The sequence below is a fragment of the Magnolia sinica genome, chromosome 15 (assembly GCF_029962835.1).
Source record: "Magnolia sinica isolate HGM2019 chromosome 15, MsV1, whole genome shotgun sequence".
NCBI classification, from domain to species: Eukaryota; Viridiplantae; Streptophyta; class Magnoliopsida; order Magnoliales; family Magnoliaceae; genus Magnolia; species Magnolia sinica.
The window spans coordinates 29848971-29867501 of record NC_080587.1 but is presented as its reverse complement, the minus strand read 5'-3'; the positions used below and the strand labels follow the sequence as shown (position 1 = coordinate 29867501).

The 18531-nt window shown below is 38.5% G+C and overlaps 1 protein-coding gene across 1 annotated transcript in view; it reads right to left on the bottom strand.

Annotated features, from left to right (window-relative positions):
- Positions 1-18531, bottom strand: part of LOC131227757 (protein MOR1-like) — a 137051-nt gene that overhangs the window by 12744 nt on the left and 105776 nt on the right. The window contains exons 21-41 of the mRNA XM_058223562.1: positions 18311-18411; positions 17974-18081; positions 17716-17821; positions 17554-17633; positions 17318-17467; positions 17129-17204; positions 12881-13005; positions 12671-12781; positions 12439-12588; positions 12274-12348; positions 12092-12173; positions 11875-11999; positions 11706-11798; positions 11553-11627; positions 11305-11400; positions 11118-11219; positions 10937-11038; positions 10267-10449; positions 10079-10190; positions 8885-8961; positions 8730-8809 (exon numbers count right to left, since the gene is read on the bottom strand). Coding sequence (XP_058079545.1) covers positions 8730-8809; positions 8885-8961; positions 10079-10190; positions 10267-10449; positions 10937-11038; positions 11118-11219; positions 11305-11400; positions 11553-11627; positions 11706-11798; positions 11875-11999; positions 12092-12173; positions 12274-12348; positions 12439-12588; positions 12671-12781; positions 12881-13005; positions 17129-17204; positions 17318-17467; positions 17554-17633; positions 17716-17821; positions 17974-18081; positions 18311-18411 — 2209 coding nt within the window. The remainder of the gene's footprint in view (positions 1-8729; positions 8810-8884; positions 8962-10078; positions 10191-10266; positions 10450-10936; positions 11039-11117; positions 11220-11304; positions 11401-11552; positions 11628-11705; positions 11799-11874; positions 12000-12091; positions 12174-12273; positions 12349-12438; positions 12589-12670; positions 12782-12880; positions 13006-17128; positions 17205-17317; positions 17468-17553; positions 17634-17715; positions 17822-17973; positions 18082-18310; positions 18412-18531) is intronic.

The following is an 18531-nucleotide window of genomic DNA, read 5'->3' as shown; positions in this document are numbered from 1 at the left end:
ACTCGTGAAGCAGCCTAAAGTTGGACGATTGTTTCCTCTATATTTTTCCATTCCTTCTTGCATTTCTTTGGCTTGTACTACTGTAAACAATAACAATGAAGTATGGCACAAACGTTTGGGTCATCCTAACTCTATTGTTCTATCTCATTTAGTAAACTTTGGTTTGTTGGGTAATAAAGATCAATTTTCCTCTCATCTCTCTTTTGATTGCTCAACATGTAAATTAGGTAAGAGTAAGTCTCTTTCCTTTCCTGCTCATTGTAGTTGTGCTGCAAGCTGTTTTGATTTGATCTATAGTGATGTGTGGGGTATTACTCTTGTTATATCTCATGCAAATTATAAATATTTTGTCACGTTCATTGATGATTATAGTAGGTATACTTGGATTTATTTTCTTCGTTCTAAATTTGAGGTATTTTCTGTGTTTCAACAATTTGTGGCTTATATTGAAACTTAATTCTCTTCAGGCATTAAAGTGTTAAGGTCCGATTCAGGTGGTGAATATGTCTCATGATTTTCATGCCTTTCTCAAGCAGAAAGGAATTGTTTGTGAGCGTTCTTGTCCTTACACACCTCAGCAAAATGGTGTTGCTGAACGTAAGAATCGCCACCTGTTGGAGGTTGTTCGAACGTTATTGCTTGAATCTTCGGTTCCTTCCAAATTTTGGGTGGAACCCTTATCCGCGGCAGTTTATTTAATTAATAGATTGCCTTCAAGTGTCTTGCATTTTGAAACTCCCTATTATCATCTTCATCATCAACATCCCAACTATCTTGATATGCATACCTTTGGTTGTGTTTGTTTTGTTCATTTGCCATTACATGAACGACACAAACTTTCTACCCAATTTGTTAAATGCGCTTTTATGGGTTATAGTAATTCACACAAAGGTTATGTTTGCCATGATCTATGCTCTAACAGATTTCATATTTCTCGTTATGTTGTTTTCTTTGAAAATCAGTCTTTCTTTTCTTCTCATATTGCATCTATGCCTGAGATCAATGTTCTTCCTCATTTTGATGACTTGACTCCTATTCTTAAGCAATTCAAACCTGGATTTGTGTATGAACGCCGACGACCGACTTTGCCCCTTCCCGAGCCTGACTCGACATCTGAGCCTGTTCAGACTGTTCCTTCTGCGGCTGATCCGGGTTTTGACATTGTTCCTCGCCGGTCTACTAGAGTCTGTCGTCCTCCTGATCGGTATAGCTTTTCTCATACATCTCTTCATGCTACTTTGTCCTCTATTTCAATTCCATCATGTTATTTCGAGGCTGTTAAGCATGAATGTTGGTGTGAGGTGATGACCGAAGAACTTTGGGCTCTTCAGGACAATCACACATGGGATGTTGTTCCTTGTCCGACAAATGTTAAAGCCATTGGTTGTAAATGGGCTTACTCGATTAAGCTGCATTCTGATGGTACTCTGCATCACTATAAGGCCCGGTTGGTTGTACTTGGTAACAGACAGGAATATGGGGTTGACTATGAGGAGACCTTTGCTCCAGTCGCCAAGATGATTACGGTGCGGATGATTATTTTTATTGCAGTGTCCCAAGGCTGGCCACTTCATCAAATGGACGTTAAAAATTCATTTCTTCATGGTGATCTCAAAGAGGAAATTTACATGGCCCTGCCGCCTGGCTTGACATCCTCTTCTTCTGATGTACGTAATTGAAGCGATCTCTGTATGGGTTGAAACAGGCTCCCCGGGCATGGTTTGATAAGTTCCGGTCTACCTTGCTTCAGTTTTCCTTTGAGCAGAGTCAATATGACTCCTCTCTGTTCTTCGTAAGACCTCTGCTGGTATTGTTCTTCTTCTTGTTTATGTTGATGATATTGTTATCACCGGGACGGATTCAGACTTGATTACTTGTCTACAGCAGCATCTTCAGGCCTCATTTCATATGAAGGATCTTGGTCCTTTTACATACTTTTTGGGGTTGGAAGTTCACACGGATCCTTCTGGCATCATTCTGAATCCACGTAAGTACACACAGGATTTGATTGCTTTAGCTGGTCTTCAGGATACTTCTTCTGTGGATACTCCTCAGAAGTAAACACGAAGTATCGTCGTGAGGGTGATCTCCTATCTGATCCTACTCTATTTCGACAGCTGGTAGGCAGTTTGAACTATTTGACTATTACTCGGCCTGATATTTCCTTCGCTGTCCAGCAAGTTAGCCAGTTCATGCAGACTCCACGCCATCTACATTTGGCTGCCGTTCGTCATATCATCCAATACCTTCGAGGGTCCCCTAACCGTGGGTTGTTCTTCCCAACCGGCTCTCCTCTTCGCCTTATTGCATATAGTGATGCGGATTGGGCCGGATGTCCTGATACTCGATGGTCTGTCACAGGCTGGTGCACATTTCTTGGTGATTCCTTGATCTCTTGGAAGAGTAAGAAACAACCTTGTGTTTCTAAATCTTCTACTGAATCCGAATACCGTGCCATGTCTGCTGCTTGTTCTGAGATTGTCTGGCTTCGTGGGCTTCTGGCTGAGCTTGGTTTTTCCAGTCTGATCCTACACCTCTCCATGCTGATAATACTAGTGCCATTTAGATTGCTGTTAATCCCGTTTTCCATGAACGAACGAAGCATATTGAGGTGCACTGTCATTCTATTTGGGAAGCCTTAGACACTCGTATCATTTCTCTTCCTCATGTTTCCACTGACCTTCAGATAGCTGACGTGTTTACTAAGGCCATGACACGACAGCGCCATCAGTTCCTTGTGGGCAAATTGATGCTTCTTGATCGACCAGCATCAATTTGAGAGGGGAAGTCAATCGGGACAACATATATTTAGCCATAATTAGGTCATCTAATTATGGCATGATTGTGTCAATCGGAACAACATATATTTAGCCATAATTAGGTCATCTATTTATGGCATGATTGTATATATCTTGTACAGTTATTGTTTCCTTGTTTGTTAGCCTAGATTGATGTTAATGGCTGCAATTCAGCCTTGTAATTAGCCTAGAGTTTCTATATAAACAGAGGAAGCTCACAATGAGGACATTCAATCCAAAATATTTACACAAGGTATCCATAATGGTTACGTAAAGGCCGTTACATAACGGTAATGGTGGTGCTCATTACGTGATATAGGGTTGTAACAAGTACCTTAGGAAATTCCTCCTATAAAGATCCAAAAATGATAATTTTTTTCTTTATAAAGGGGGGCCGTTTTGGGTTGAAATTTCACATTTCTTGTTTGTTTGAGTTTCCTAGAGTGTTGGTAAGACAATTTTGATTATGTGTGTGCATTCCTTAGCCATTAAAACTTGAATCAAAGCGGTTTGGATGGATCAAAGTTCAAGTTAGCCATTTTGGGGAAAACCAAAATAAGAGGTAAATGTCTTTTTTATCTTTTTATCTTTTTATCTTTTTTTTTATCTCTCCTTCTTTTTTTTTGGTTGGAAAAATGAAAATGAAGATGACAATACCAAATTGACCATATCTTGCTAGATTTGCGGTCAATTTGTTTTGTTTTCTTTCCGATTTTGATTCTTTATTGTTCGAATACATGCAGAATATTTACATATACAAATCATATGCATTAGGCCAATCGTTTTGAATGCCTTTTTATATTGTTAATATATATATATATATATTGAATGTAGGAATCAAGGTATTCCATATTGGTAACGGTGGCCGTAATGGTCACCAACATTATCGATATGGATATCGGTAGTAATGGCCGATATGGGGGTGTAACGACCTTTACAACTCTCATAACAGTTAAAAAAATTGCCTGAAAAATTCTAAAAAATTATCTAGAAAAATCTAGAATAATATAAATATTCCAAATCTATATTGTTTTTTTTTTTTTTAATTTTTTTTTTTTAAAACATGTTTATGGTAGTGTAACAGTCCACTCTTTGGTGAGAGTATTGTATTGGGTTGTCTGGTGAATTTATGAATATGGTTGTCTCTAATGTTTACACATTACGATAAAGCATTAGAATTAGAAATTAGGAAAAAAAATGCATATATACTAAATTTTCAATTTTTATTTTTATTTTTATAAAAAAGGCACTTGGAGCTTCTATTCGCCCAAATCGCTTCAATCTACTATTTTAATCCTAAAAACTATAGAACAAGTAGTTGAAATCTGTTGTAGAATGATGTAGGAAAGTTTTTTGGAATGAGAAAAGTAAAAAAATGAGGAAAAATGGATTTACATAGAAAAAAATAAGTGGTCGTTTTTAGATTGTTACGGGATAACGGTCGTTATGACCCGTAATGACCATTACGGCCCCTGTAACAGTCAATACGGTCCCAAAATATCAACCAGCCTGTTTCACCCTTGTATCGTGTAATGGTCACAACTGTTACCCATACGTATCGGCCTTTAGGGCCGTATCGTAACGGATACGGAACACCTTGGTTATAAGTCAATTTTTTCTGTAACGGCTGTTACGACCCTGTAATGTGTAATAGTTACCATTACAGGAACTCTAAACACACTGGATATTACAAGTGCTTTTCCCGCTTGTGGGTTAGTAGGTGTTTCTAGGTAATAATGTGCCTCTCGGTCAACTGCCCATGCCTCTACCACTGCACAATGCCATCCATTCCTATGCCTTCACTACCTATCCCATCCTCCCGGGGCTCCCTCTCTCAATTCAGTAAACCAGTACCTCCACCTCTAAGTATGCAACACCCGCCCCTGCCTATGGGTAATTGGATGGGTAATAGGTGCAAGAGAGATTTTGCGTATCAACAATCTGCTCATCTCTCCTCTACTAAACCTACTCTAGAATCCACTCAGTTGCCAGAATCACTTGAATGAAGGGCTACTTCAGGCTATGCTGCTAAGAACACTCCTAGGAATGCTACCAGTAGTGGATATGTGGAAGTACAGTACGATGATCAAGAGAAAAGTGTGGTTTCTAAACCCATTTCGATGACCCAAGAATTTCACTATTTTGATTAAGCTAGTCCTTGGAAATAGCGTAGCGACAAACAAATCAAAAAGGTCCAGTCTATAGCACAAATTAATAGGAAATGCTATTTTCTTCATAAGAAAAACAATTCACTTCTATGAAATGAAAGAGTTTCACAGGAATTGTCTTGATCATTGGATATCATTGATTGAGAAATAAAGAAGTGTTCTTGAATGATTTCCGGCAATTCTTCCCAGTAGGAGCTTTAGGAACCACCATAGGAGGTGTGATGTATGTACATGCACCTATTTCAAGGGGGCACACTTGAGCCTAATATTTATTCTATATACCATGTTTGTATGGTGGGGCGATGTCCTACGTGAATCCACGTTGGAAGGTCTGTGGAAATATTGTTACTTTGTGTGTGTGCATGTCTGTAGTGTACTCTTGTGGAGCATTGTAACTTTCTTTCAGAATTAATGTGTGTGTGTGTGTTAGTCATTAGACTAATCACAACACAATTCTTGTTGCTCTAGCCGTCTCTCCCTCTCTCCCCTTTCCTTCCTCCCTTCTACAGTTCTCCTGCATCATATTTCTAGTTGGTATCAGAGCATACGATTCAAGACTTGATCACAACCTATGGTAGTGGGGCCCACTACTGCCATTATCCATACGTACGGGTGACGTTAGCAATGTACAACTGACCGTCCTTTTGGAGCAGAAAGTATGGGATATGATATATCTAGATTTTAGAGGAATAATGAAGATTTTCTACATTTTTTGGAGAAATTTTTCATTCCGTTTCAGCAAAAATGAAGAAAAATCGGAAAAAGTCCAGATTTCGTTCTTTCTGTTGTGTTGTTTTTCTGGACTTTTGAGCAGATCTTCCACAAGGGGTAGGTGCAGTTGATCAAGAGCAATCACCATATATAAGTACCACAAAGCTTCGCCAAGATTTGAGTGTGTTATGACGTGTTTCGTGAGAAGCGGGTGTCGTTGGCCCTTGTTTTTTTTTAAAAAAAATCTTTTGCTAGGATTTTTCCCCTCCTTTTCTGATGACATGGGGTTGCAGTGTAAAATCATATTGCTAGGATTGCGAAGTTGTTCTTGTTCTAGTAAATTGCACACACAAGGTGTTCGACGAAATGCTTCACTCGACTTTGCATGGGGGATTTTCACAAGTGGTGGATCATTTCTTCTTAGTTCATCATCTCTTCATTTATCAGGCCCTTGTTGTTTGTGTGAGTGTAATTCACTCACTTTGTGTTGCACGTGATGCACACAAGTCTCCACATGCTATTATGTGTGTTGTCTCAAGTGTGTGAGTGTAGTTCACTCATTTATTGTGCAAGTTGCACTTGTTTGTAAGAGAATTTGCATTTGGATGACAAGTTTGTGACTTGATGGTTGTCAAGTTTAGTTATGATCGCATACTTAAAGAGAGAATTCAATGAATGAAGTGCATGCTACAGTCTATATACCGCCATGTTGTGTTTGAGGGGGAGCAATGATCCATGCTCATCACCACCATCTGGTTTGTATGTATTCCAAGCTGGGCATGATCAATATAATGCTCCAGCTTGAGGGGGAGGGTGGAAATATATGTAATTTTGTGTGTGTGTGTGTGTGTCTTTTGTGTACTCATGTGGAGCATTGTAACTTTCTTTCATTATTAATATATGTGTGTGTACGTGTCTTTGTTAGTCATTAGATTAACCACAACACAAGTCTTGTAGCCCTAGCCGTCTCTCCCTCTCTCCCTTTTCTTTCTTCCATTCCTTTTACAATTTTCTCTTGCATCAGATTTCTACTAGGTCATCATACCAAACTCGTACAATTAGGACCTTGATATGGTTCTATTCCGTTCATCATATCGGAGGTTATGTTCCTTTTTAACTCTTTTTTGGGGCTTCTTCCCATTCTTCTTTGGTTCCTATGGTACAAATCAGAGGTATTTGGCCCCCAAAAGGGATTGGGGTTTTAGATCCTCAAGAAATCCCTTTTCGTTAGCATTACATAACAGCCATCACATAACCGTTTTGGAATACCTTGGGCGGAAATGGTAAAAGTAAATGAAACAAAAAGAACAATGCCCAAGATGGAACTTGCTCTGATGCCAAGCTAGTGCAACCAAATCAAAAGGATTGACTTTCAAATTGGATACATAACTTACTGAAGATGGTCAAAATCAAAATCACAAATTCACACCACAAAATTAATATTTGACCCCACAAGGATGTGATGAAGCAACACATCCTATGACAGATCAAGCAACTAATGCTAGGAATTGGAGTGACACATCTAAAAAATCTCATAAGTAACTTTTTCAAATCCATCATTCATGTCACATCAATGTTGTTGAATCGCGTATGCGATATTGTGCAATCGCATATGCCTGTGTGCATATGCAATTGCACAAATTTTTTATTTTTATTTTTTTGAAAAATTTAAAAAAACCAAAAATTTTGGAAAAATTCAAAAAAAATTGTAAAAAAGAAGAAGAAGAAATTAAGGGTAACTATCCTAAGTTAATAAATAACTAATTTTACATATTTAAAATATATTTGAGAGAAATAAAATCAATTAAACAATGAATTAAATAACAAGTACTTGCATCTTGATCTTTCAACTTCCAATAGAGGGAATGTAGGGGAGACAGAGAGACCACTTGGAAGTAGAAAATATAAGAGAGAGATTAAAACCACTTAGAATTAAGAAATGTAAGAGAGGAATAGAGTCAAAGAGTTTTGGAGTGAGAATATTGCAAATGGGGGAGGTTTGGAAGCCTTCTTATAGACAAAAGGTTATTTTTTTTACAAAAAATAAAATAAAATAAAATAATGTGCCAACCGTAGGCCAATATGCGATCGCATATGCTGTATGCAATCCCATACATCGCACATGCGATCGCATATGTGCCAGATCGCATATGCCATGATCGCATCTGCGGTTGCACATGACAACAATGTGTCACATACATATGATCTATGAAGCTATGTATGGGCTTGGGCACACTTGAATCAATCTAGGATATTAACTCCCAGTGGTTCCAACAATCCATAATAAATAATCCTAGTCCCGCTAAAAATTCTAAACAAAGTAAATCTAACATGGAAACACAAATAGACTAGATCAATGAGTCCAGGTCTAACTACAACAAACATGTCCAAACCAGACCACCACCTCATGTACTACGCTTAGGAATCCTTATGCTCAATATTATAGCCTTAGAAGGTTGTACAATTGATATGAAGTTACTAAAGATCACAAGCACAAGTATATAAGGTCATTAGTAGATGCCTGGTTAGTGTCGTGGAGCATCCAATTCTATATGTTGGTCCCACAATACAATCTGACAGTTGATTGATCCAGATCTATCATCAGACTATGGATTTGATCTTAATCCTCAGGCCAATTTGGACCATTGAAATGGTCCAGATCCTCAACCTGGACGGTTCGATTGTCCAGATCTTAAATCGAGACAGTTGGATTGGTCATATCTTTGATCAAGACATTTGGATGGGTCTAATATAGTCCTGAATCCTGATATACAATCTGATGGTCTGATCTTCGATTGGTCAGATTTTTTAGGCTCATGTAGGACAACCAGCCATCGGCAATCTTAACAATTAACATTTATGGAGTCCAAGATAAGGTTGCATTCCCGATTATGAAAGTATCATGAGGAGTTATAGAACGTTTGGTTAGATATCAAAACAACCAGCAATACTAAAGTATCCAGATGCAGCTTTCAACTAAAGAAGCAACAAACACAAAATCTGGAGTTTCTACAAAGAAGATACAAAGATTAGTAAGGCAGCAAATCATCACCCGTTGTCTCTAACAGAGCGCCATAAAGCAGCTCTAGCTTCCCCAGGTTTTCCTTCCTTCCTCTTGTCCATCTCTCGAGCCTGACCAGAAACATATCATGAAATATAGGTAACAAGAGATTCGATAGTAACACAAACAAGGCGACATATACCAACCTTCCACTTGAACCTATCATCCAGCATACTTCTCTGAGCATCAGATAACTTCCCTACATACTTCCATATTTCTTCACCTATAACCAAAAGGTCACAATGAAAATACGCAAGAACTAATAACTGCTACACAAGCTCTTTCTTATTTTTGAGAATCAAAGAGAATTTTTGCTCCAAAATAAAAGAAAATACATCAAGGGAAATGGAATCAGATTCCAATACAAAAAGAAGACTGACAACACGTCTTTTGCTAAAAACGTCCCCAAGATATTCGTCTCCCTACCCACACGGGCAAAAGAAATGTTTAGCCTAAAGGGGAAGAAATGGGTAGCAAACAAGGAATGACCTTTAAGTGCCAAACCCACTGCATTCAAGGAATGACCTTTAAGACCCTCTACAATCCCCAGACCAGAACAACTCTTCCTGATGATCCGCATACCTTCCCTAATAGCAAGCAATGGATGAATAGGTGGTCAAACCATTTCTTCATCGTTCTTGCTCATTAACAAATTCCTCTAAGTTTGTCTTCACAGTACGAAGACAATCGAGGCTCATTAATATAATTAATGGCAGCCTTATACAAGCTGGCAGTGTTTGTGAAAAAAGTAAGGCACACACTAATTTCAAGAGGATCGAGAGGAAGAGTTTCAAATATATATTTTTGTATGATTTTCAACTAAAAATTGCACTAAAAAGACCAATGAAATAAGCTTACACCAAAGGCAAGGTGCAACCAGCAAAATTCACAATGGAGTAAGATGACCTCATGTATTTATAATTTGAGTCCAGGGATGTTGGATCTTAATTTTGATGGTTGCTCTCACAGCAACCCGTGTCCAGTGGGTATTGGGTGCATTTTCAGGAATGAGCTAAGGGAGGTCAAGAAAGATTTCTCGAGCCCTGTGAGAGTGAACCGCAAATGAGGTTGAGATGGTGAAGGCTATTTGGCCTGGAGTACTGGAGCCATGGAGCGTGTTCACTTCCATAATCAGCCTATACTGATTGAAGGGGACTCCTTAAATACTATAAGATGGCTAAGGAAGCTTGACAGATTCGCTGAGATCAGTTATTAACAATCCCTTGAGGAGAGGAATTCCGATTGTATCACATATTCTACTTCTTCCTTTCTCAATATAATATTGTCATGGAGATTAAAAATAATGGTGAGTGATAATATAATTTAGGATAGTAACATACCAAGATTCTTATAAGCAGTAGTCAATGTGTTTAGAGCAGCTTTCCTAATTTCACCATCTCTTTCTGAAGTCAACACAGCAACATGTTGCAAAGACTTTAACTGCCCAACAATCTGTTGAAAAAAGAGAAACAACATGAGATGTCTTCTAATAAAATAGAGGCAAACAAGAAATTATCAAGGTCACCACCTCAGCTCCATGGTGATCAATTAAGAAGCCAATTAGATCGACGCACTCTATTCGAGTCCTGTTGTTTTTTGAGCGTAATCCCTCCAAAATATAAGGGAGAAGTTTTGATGCTGAATATATGCGAACAATTTGCTTTGTCAGTTCATGCATTTTCACTCGCACCTTTTCAATGTTATGTCCAGACTGCAACACAAAGCAAAGGTCAACAAGAAAAGTGTGGAGCTTAAAGGGAATATTCTACTCATGAGCAGCAGTAACTAAACTGAAAGAAAATTACAACGATATACGGTAAGGTGATAAAATCCAAGCTGTCATCTTGGGAAGGTTTTTCAATTATCATAAAAATAGCAGAGGCAAACCCCAATTAATTTTTTAAGGCTTAGATGATGATGATCAAAAGATAGCGGAGGAACAATTACATGGTGCAAATGAACAAAGTAAAACATGAAGCAAAAAATAATGAGCCCAATATTTATAAAAAAAATGCAGTTCAATGACAAAAACAATGAGCCCAATAACTATTAAAAAGAAAAAGGAAAAAAATAGTAGTTCATAACTAAAACATTGCCCCCCACCCCCCCTCTTTTATTTTTATCATTATTATTTTTTACAATTATTAAGAAAGCGGAAACCCGTGCCAACTGCCAACAACAAGTATAGATAGAATAACCTTCTCTATCAAACAAGGAAGAAATATGAACGCTTCTGACTCAGTCAGGGTATAACCCTCATCCTTCAAAGTGCCAATAAGCTCAGGAAGAAACTCCAGGACCTGTTTCATGTATCCAAGGTAAATATAATCACGGCTTGCAAGTAATTAATCAATACAATTCAGAAGAAAACAAGACTACCTTCAGCAAACATGTCGTGTTTGATTCACAAAACCGCATAACAAACCACCTCAAAAGTATATCAACAAGTTCAATCATTTCTTTTCCACTGGATGGTAGAGCCTGTATAATAGATAAATTGAGTAGAGAAAACTCTCCGCAATTTTGAAGCAAATCAAGGAAATAGGGAATGAGATATAAAAGCCACCTTCCGCAACAATTCAAGCCCGTCTATTTGTTTTTTGAAATCCATGCTTAGAAGTCGCCTATGGAGGTCTTCTCTGAAATACTTCGCTATATCGTTCTACACAAAAAATCAAATTAAGAAAATAACCATTAAGTTTTTAGGACAAAGCAAAACTGAGCGCGCACACACACACACACGAAAAAAAAAAAGAGGAGGGAAAAAAAGAAGGAAAAGAACACCATCTCCTGCAGGTTTAAGGATTACAAAACCTCAAGATCTTGAATCTGCTCTGGGCGTGGCTCCTCAAATTTATGTCTTCGTATAACCATCCTCTCCCTGTCTTCCTGTTTAAACACCAAGACATGTAGTCAGTCTTTGAAGCTATACGGAAGATCCAAGAACTATGATTCTTCCTTGCATACCTTGTATGAGTCCTTGATGTTGAATAATTGGACTGCAATATCTTGAGCGGACATGGCAGAGCCTGGCCTACTGACCATTGTCTGAATGCCTCTCTGTCCAAACAAGCGGAATGATTAGCACAAAATTTTGCTGCAACAAAGAGAGGATTCGGAGGAGGAAAAAACAAACCAAAGGAGCAGTTGAACTCCCATGCTTCAATACACGATCGTAATCATTTGACCCTGATTTTCCAATCTTTGAGCTGGGTTTGGAGGGCAGACCAATAGAAACCATTTTTGTGGATTCCACGGCTTCTGAAGGCATGGAATAAGTACATAAATATGGTGTTATTCAGAACAAGAAAAAAAAAAACATTCATGAATGTAAGAAATCTAAAACAGTTCACCTTGGAGTAGAACAGCAGGCTGTAGTCGTTGAAGAATAAGTGCTAAAGCTGGTCCACGTAAATCCTTTAAACTCTTTGTTACCTAAAATGGAAGAACAAAGAACAGGCACCATTGAAATGCTCATTACAGAAACTACATTTCAAAGAGTAAGAGAAGCACATAAAAGACATCAAAGGCATACAGCTTCTTGTCCACAAACTCTCAAAATTTCACCAAGAGAAGCTTCCGCTGCTTTTCGGACCTCCAATGATTTGTCCTGAATAAGCCACGTAGGGTGAAAATTACTGCTTCGTGTATTATAGTTGTAAAGGAATCTGTCCTAGTACTACAACAATTTAAAAGATACCATCAAAGCCGAAGCAGTTGGCTTCAAGAGATGCAAAGCATCAGATGAATCACTTATCCTAGAAAGATGCTTAGATAACCAATCAAAAAGGTCCTTCCGCCCCTCTGCACCAAGCTTGGTATCAGATAAAGCAGCTGTAATGTTTGGAACCTACAAATGCCAGCATATCCAAGAATCATAACATGCAGCAATCAAGTTTCCGTTTTCAAAGTAAGCTTGCATCTGCAGATACCATCTTATCAAGCAGAACAGCTGCAACCCAAGAATCTAAAGCATTCATGGTGCATTCCCTCATGTGCTTTTTATTATCTCCAAGACATTTCAGAACATCTGACAGAATTCCCTGTGCAAAGCAAAGTGTGTAATAGTAAATCTTCAAGCCTCCAAGAGTCAAAACATCAGAAATTGAATGAAAATTTTCATTAAAAGACCACTTTTAAACCTTGCTTGACTTCTCGACTGCAGGGCCCATTGCAGATGCAATACCACCAATAGTAGCTAAAGCTGCCATCACTAGATTTTTATTGCTGTCATATAGGCGGCCTCTAAGAGCTCCAAATAACTCTCCTGATAATTCAATAAGAATTTAAGATTGATGAAATGCAAACAAGCATCATGAACAAGGTTCAAAAAGTCATCCCATAAGGCTTGTTATCATCTGGATTGTACGGATTTCATTCCTAGCCAGGACAATATCTATGCCCGACTGCAGATCCTTTATCGGCAGATCCAACTTATGCTGTCAGGGAAGTTGATAATATGACTGAAATGTCACAGTTGCTCCATTCCATGAAACTTGAGATTAGCAAAACATTTACGTACTATGAGACGGCCAAGGAGATTTGGCATGCCATTACAACATCTTATCCTCAGAAAAAGAATGTGGCAAGAGTGTTCCAGTTAACAAGTGAGATCGCCAATCTTTGGCAGGGAGAGAAATCTTTATGAGACCATAATACGAAACTCTGGGAAACACTGCTTGAGTTATCCTAGGCTCATGCGATTATGCAATGATGAGGAGCGAGGAGAGGAGATTGAAGAACAATGGATATTTGACCCGGAGAACGCAGCTTTAGTTATCATAGGCTCATGCGATTATGCAATGATGAAGAGCATGTAGAGGAGATTGAAGAACATTAGATATTTGATCTACTCGTTCTGCTCAATCCTGAGTATGAAGCTATTCATACTCAAATTTTGAGCAGAGAACCAATTCCTTCACTTCGGAAAGTTTTTTCTTTACTTCAGCGAGAAGAAGGTTGCAGAAAGGTTTTGTTGCCACTAGCCACGGATGTGGCCATTCATGAGTGAACTGCCTTTGTTCGGTGTTTTAAATAGCTATGCTATGTAGCCTGTAGCTTAAGATATGTAGTGTAGCTTAGCCTTCACGCTACATAGCTCATGAAAATAGCTTAAGTCGCATGTAGCCTACACTACATGATAAGTTGCATGCGCCTCATAGAATACGCTACGTGCTACGTAGCTCACATTACAAGTTATTTTTCACTATAATGTTAAAGCCAATTAATGTTTTCAATGATTCTACTTTTTTTAAAAATAATAATAATTAATTAATCTTTTCAATGCTTTTAGTAAAATAATAGGTAGCAGTACTAAATTAGTTTAGTTTCTCTTTCTATAACTTTATACTTAATCATTGCCCTTTCCTATTACTTTAGGTTGCATTTGATTGCACCAAATATAATGAAATTTTGTTAAATTTCATTACTAATCAGTCTAATTTGGTGCAAAATATCATGAATTGGCGCAACCAAGCGCAACCTTGATTAAAAATCTTAAAGTAACGTGTAGCTTACTCTAGCTTACGCCTCACGCTTCAGATGGATGAACGGTACGCTACACACTATTCGCTATTTAAAACATTGCCTTTGTTAGCTCATACTATGAAGGCATAAAGCCAAGCAATGATTTAAATATCGACGGTATTGGCCAATATATCCCACGAGATATCTTGTATCCCACCTAGTGTTCGAGTTGTCGGTATCGCTACAAGTTTCGCTAGGTGGAGATAAAGACATAATATCTTTATCGCTGATAACCGGAATTTTGGGGGGGGGGGGGGGGGGGGGATTGGTTTGACATGGGAGAAATGGTGGAATTTTCAGTGAAACATCAGGACATGCCTAAATACACATATTTGCATATTTCGGAATAAAAAATTGCAAAAAGAATACATTAAATAATAAGTTTTCATTTAATGGAGCTCAAAAAGCATGTGTTGTCGTAAGAAATCACTCCAATAATAACCAAAATGATTTTATGTAATATAAATGTAGCTAGCCTACAATAATTAAGACATGTAAAACTAAATGAAAAAAGTACACATTTCCGGATGGCTTTGAGACAAGGTTCTTTTTTACCTCATTCGTACGGACGGCTTGGATTATACAATTGTTGCTATCAAAGAACCAACATCAGATGGGCCACTACCAAGAAAAGAAAAAAAAAATAACAAAACAATAGGACGTGGATTGTGTGCTACCCCCACTAGGACCTAACTATAGATGAACGGTCCTGGCAAGGGTCTACGGGGGCACACCTTGATGTATGTGTTTTATCTACACCGTCCATCCATCTTGGCATATCACTTAAGGGCATGAGCCGAAAAAGGAAACGGATCGAAGGCTCAAGTGGACCACACCACAAGAAACAATGGGGATTGAATGCCTACCTTTGAAAACCTCTCAGGGGCCACAAAAGTTTTGGATCAAGCTCATATTTATGTTTTCCCTTCATCCAGGCCTGTGACCTTATGAATAGGTTCGATAGCAAATAAACATCATGGTGGGCCCCAGGAAAGTTCCAATGTTAGGGTCATTGTCACAACCGCTTCCTATGGTGTGGTCCACTTGAGACTTCAATCTACCTCTTTTTTGGAATCATGACCTAAAATAATCTTTCAATGTGGATATACGGTTTAGATAAAACACATGTATCATGGTGAGCTCCACACAGCCCTGACAGGACCGCTTGTCTCTAGCTAGGTCCTAGTGAGGGTAGTGCCCAATCCGCGCTCCAAAATGGGCGCAAATTGCGGTCCAAAGAGAGGTTTGCAATGAAGCTAGTTGGGGCCCATTGTGATGATTGCGATAAATCCATCCCGTCCATCTTTTTTTACAGATCATATTAGGAAATGGGCCCAAAAATGACACAAATCCAATACTCAGGATGGTTGCACGATAGGAAACAGTGGGCAGGTAAATACTTACCGTTGAAGCCTCCCTAGGGTCCACCTTGATGTTTATATGCCATTCATAACGTTCATAAGGTCATTTCCCGTGGTATAAACTGAAAGCACAAAAAAAATAAAAATAAAAGAAAAAAGAAAAAACTAATCTGAGACTTCTGTAGCCCACAAATATTTCAATGATGGAGGTTCAATTTGTGTTGCTTCTTGTCATGCAGCCCAATGAGTTTTGGATATGCGTTATTTTTTTGCCCATGTCCTAACATGATCTAGAAAAACAGATGGGCGGGGTGGATTTCTCACAAATATCACGGTGGGACCCACCTACCATCCGTGGCAAGCCCTTCTTCGAAGGCTTTCACAGGAGCGGATTGCGGACTGAGCAACTCTTAGTGTACTGAGTAAACTCCGAGGGGTCCACCATGATTTATGTATTTTATCCACTCCGTCCATCCATTTTACCAGAATACCAAAATAACCTGTAAATGGCTGTTTATATAGCCTTTTCCATTAAAAAAAGGCTGTTTATATAACCAGCCATATTTAGGGGCATAATTGGAATTTCTAAAAACTGCAAACTGTTCAGACCTTCAGTTGCCTCCTCTTTGGGTGCAGGTCACATGAATGCTCATGGGATCCAATCTGGGCCTCAGTGATATGAAGGTTTGATCTGGGGCCTAAAGGCATCTATGGAGGGCATGGTATACAAACAGATGACTCAAAAGAAGGTGAGATGTACTGGTTGGGGGCCAAGCACCACAGATGATGATGATAGCAAAGATGAGAACCCTAACGTCAATAACATGACATTGTACCATAAGTCGTGAGTTAATTGATCAAAAACTATTTTAACCATCTGAAATCTATTCTTTATGGGAAGAGTATGTGGCCTATGGGTGTGACTTATGGGGCCTATGTTCTGAACCAGTACAGAGTAGCTTATGAGCAGCAGCTCTATGGGCCCTATCAAGGTGCACATTACCATGATTTGTTCTTCAGATATGGACAAAGAGTCCACCCCATACAAATAAAGATAATGATTGGTTCGAACTAACACGTACTTATAGATCGTATTGAGAACCAGACGGTCAAGATTCGTCATATCGGTGTTCACGACCGTCAGGTAAACCAACATACTTAACTATGTTAACCAAATTTGGCGATAATGTTTCCAGACTTCTTTTTGTAACTTGTGTGAATTTTCTGAAATTTCCATATCTTTTATGATTCTTTTATGGATTTTTAAAATATTTATATCAACATAACTGAACTCGGTTTCTGACTCGACCCATTTTTTGTCCAAGTGGTATTCACATCTGCAAAATACAGTTCAGACTCGGTATCCGATGAGTCACGTACCAAATGCGAGTTTTGAACCATGCTCACAACAATGTTAAAATGTATAACAATTAAGTGTAAGAGCAACTTTCCATCCCAAAATTTGTGAAACCAAGAAACCAAAATGCACTAATGATGCTCTACCAGTGCCAGTGGGCTGGATGCGCTTATTGGCTTCTTCCAAAATCTTATTGACCGAATCAATAGACTCCAAACGGATCTGAAATATCATAAAACAAATGTAGAATTAGTACTGAAAGAGTGGATATGCTCATGCACCGATGCATCCAGTTACCATCTACTAAATCAATATACACATGTTGACAGGCAAACCTTCCAGTCAGGGCTTGCCATGTTCTTCACCAAACTGGGTGTGATCTTCCCACTAATATCTTCACGTGGCAGACCATCTAATCCAACAGAAGATATAGATGACGTGGGATCTGAGTCTTTTACGGTTTTCTTCGGAGCAGCAGCCACACCCTGCCCAAGACCACACTAAGTACCATGTACAGAAAATAAAATGGAACTGAAGGGAACAAGCATAATTCAGAATGAAAATGTTCAACCTCGAATGGGTTTTTCTCATATTCAGCATCAAGTGCACTAAGAAGTGCAGGCTTGACATCAGCAAGAAACCCTTTAATATCTGCAACAAAGAAGAAACTTAAAACCCTCCCACATGAACTTGAGACAAACCAGCCATCCATACAAGAAACTGAAAATATCACCTGGACCAACAAACTTATGCAAGGCTCCAATAAGTTTGATCGTTGAGTTTCTTGTGGCAGCAACACTGGACTGTAACCCCGTTTCTTTACAGAAATCAATTAAATCCTGTAACTCAATAGCATGAATAATTATTATAATACATAGCAGAGAAGTTGATTTCTTATATAAAAGCGTAACAAAGAAAAAACCTAAAGCATGGGGGAGATCGTGCAAATATGAACTCATGCCACTAATGTTACAGGAACAACTGGAAGCACCTTCAACTTTAAATGTGACACACCAAAATCTTCAACTGCAGAGACCATCCAAGAAATTCCCTCACTGAGAACCTTAGGATTCTTGTGCTCCTTCATAATCTTGAAAAGCTAAGTATAACAAGCAGAAAAGTGTTATTCAAAGGAGAAATGGCCAGACAAAATAACTAATGCAGGTAAAGAAAACCACGTGTCTATTTTTTATTTTTTTCTTTACTTTTTTTTTTTTGAAAGCCATTATCTTTCCAATCAATACAGAATTAATATATAAAAATTGAATATTATTTACAGCAAAAGACACAGAAGATCATGAGGAAGTATGAACAGCCTCTGTGCTTACTCTCTCGAAAACAAATCCTGGACCTACTGCTTCAGAGAAAGCAGTAAGACACTTCGTCGCATGAGCACGTAATTTTATATCTGCTACCTGTTCGCTTATACCTGTAAATAGAAATCCAGCACAAGATTAATCTATAAGGAAGTCCCAGAAATGCAAACTCAACACATGCTCCAAATTGCTCAAAACTCATTCACATTGCTCACAACTGCCCATATCTACTA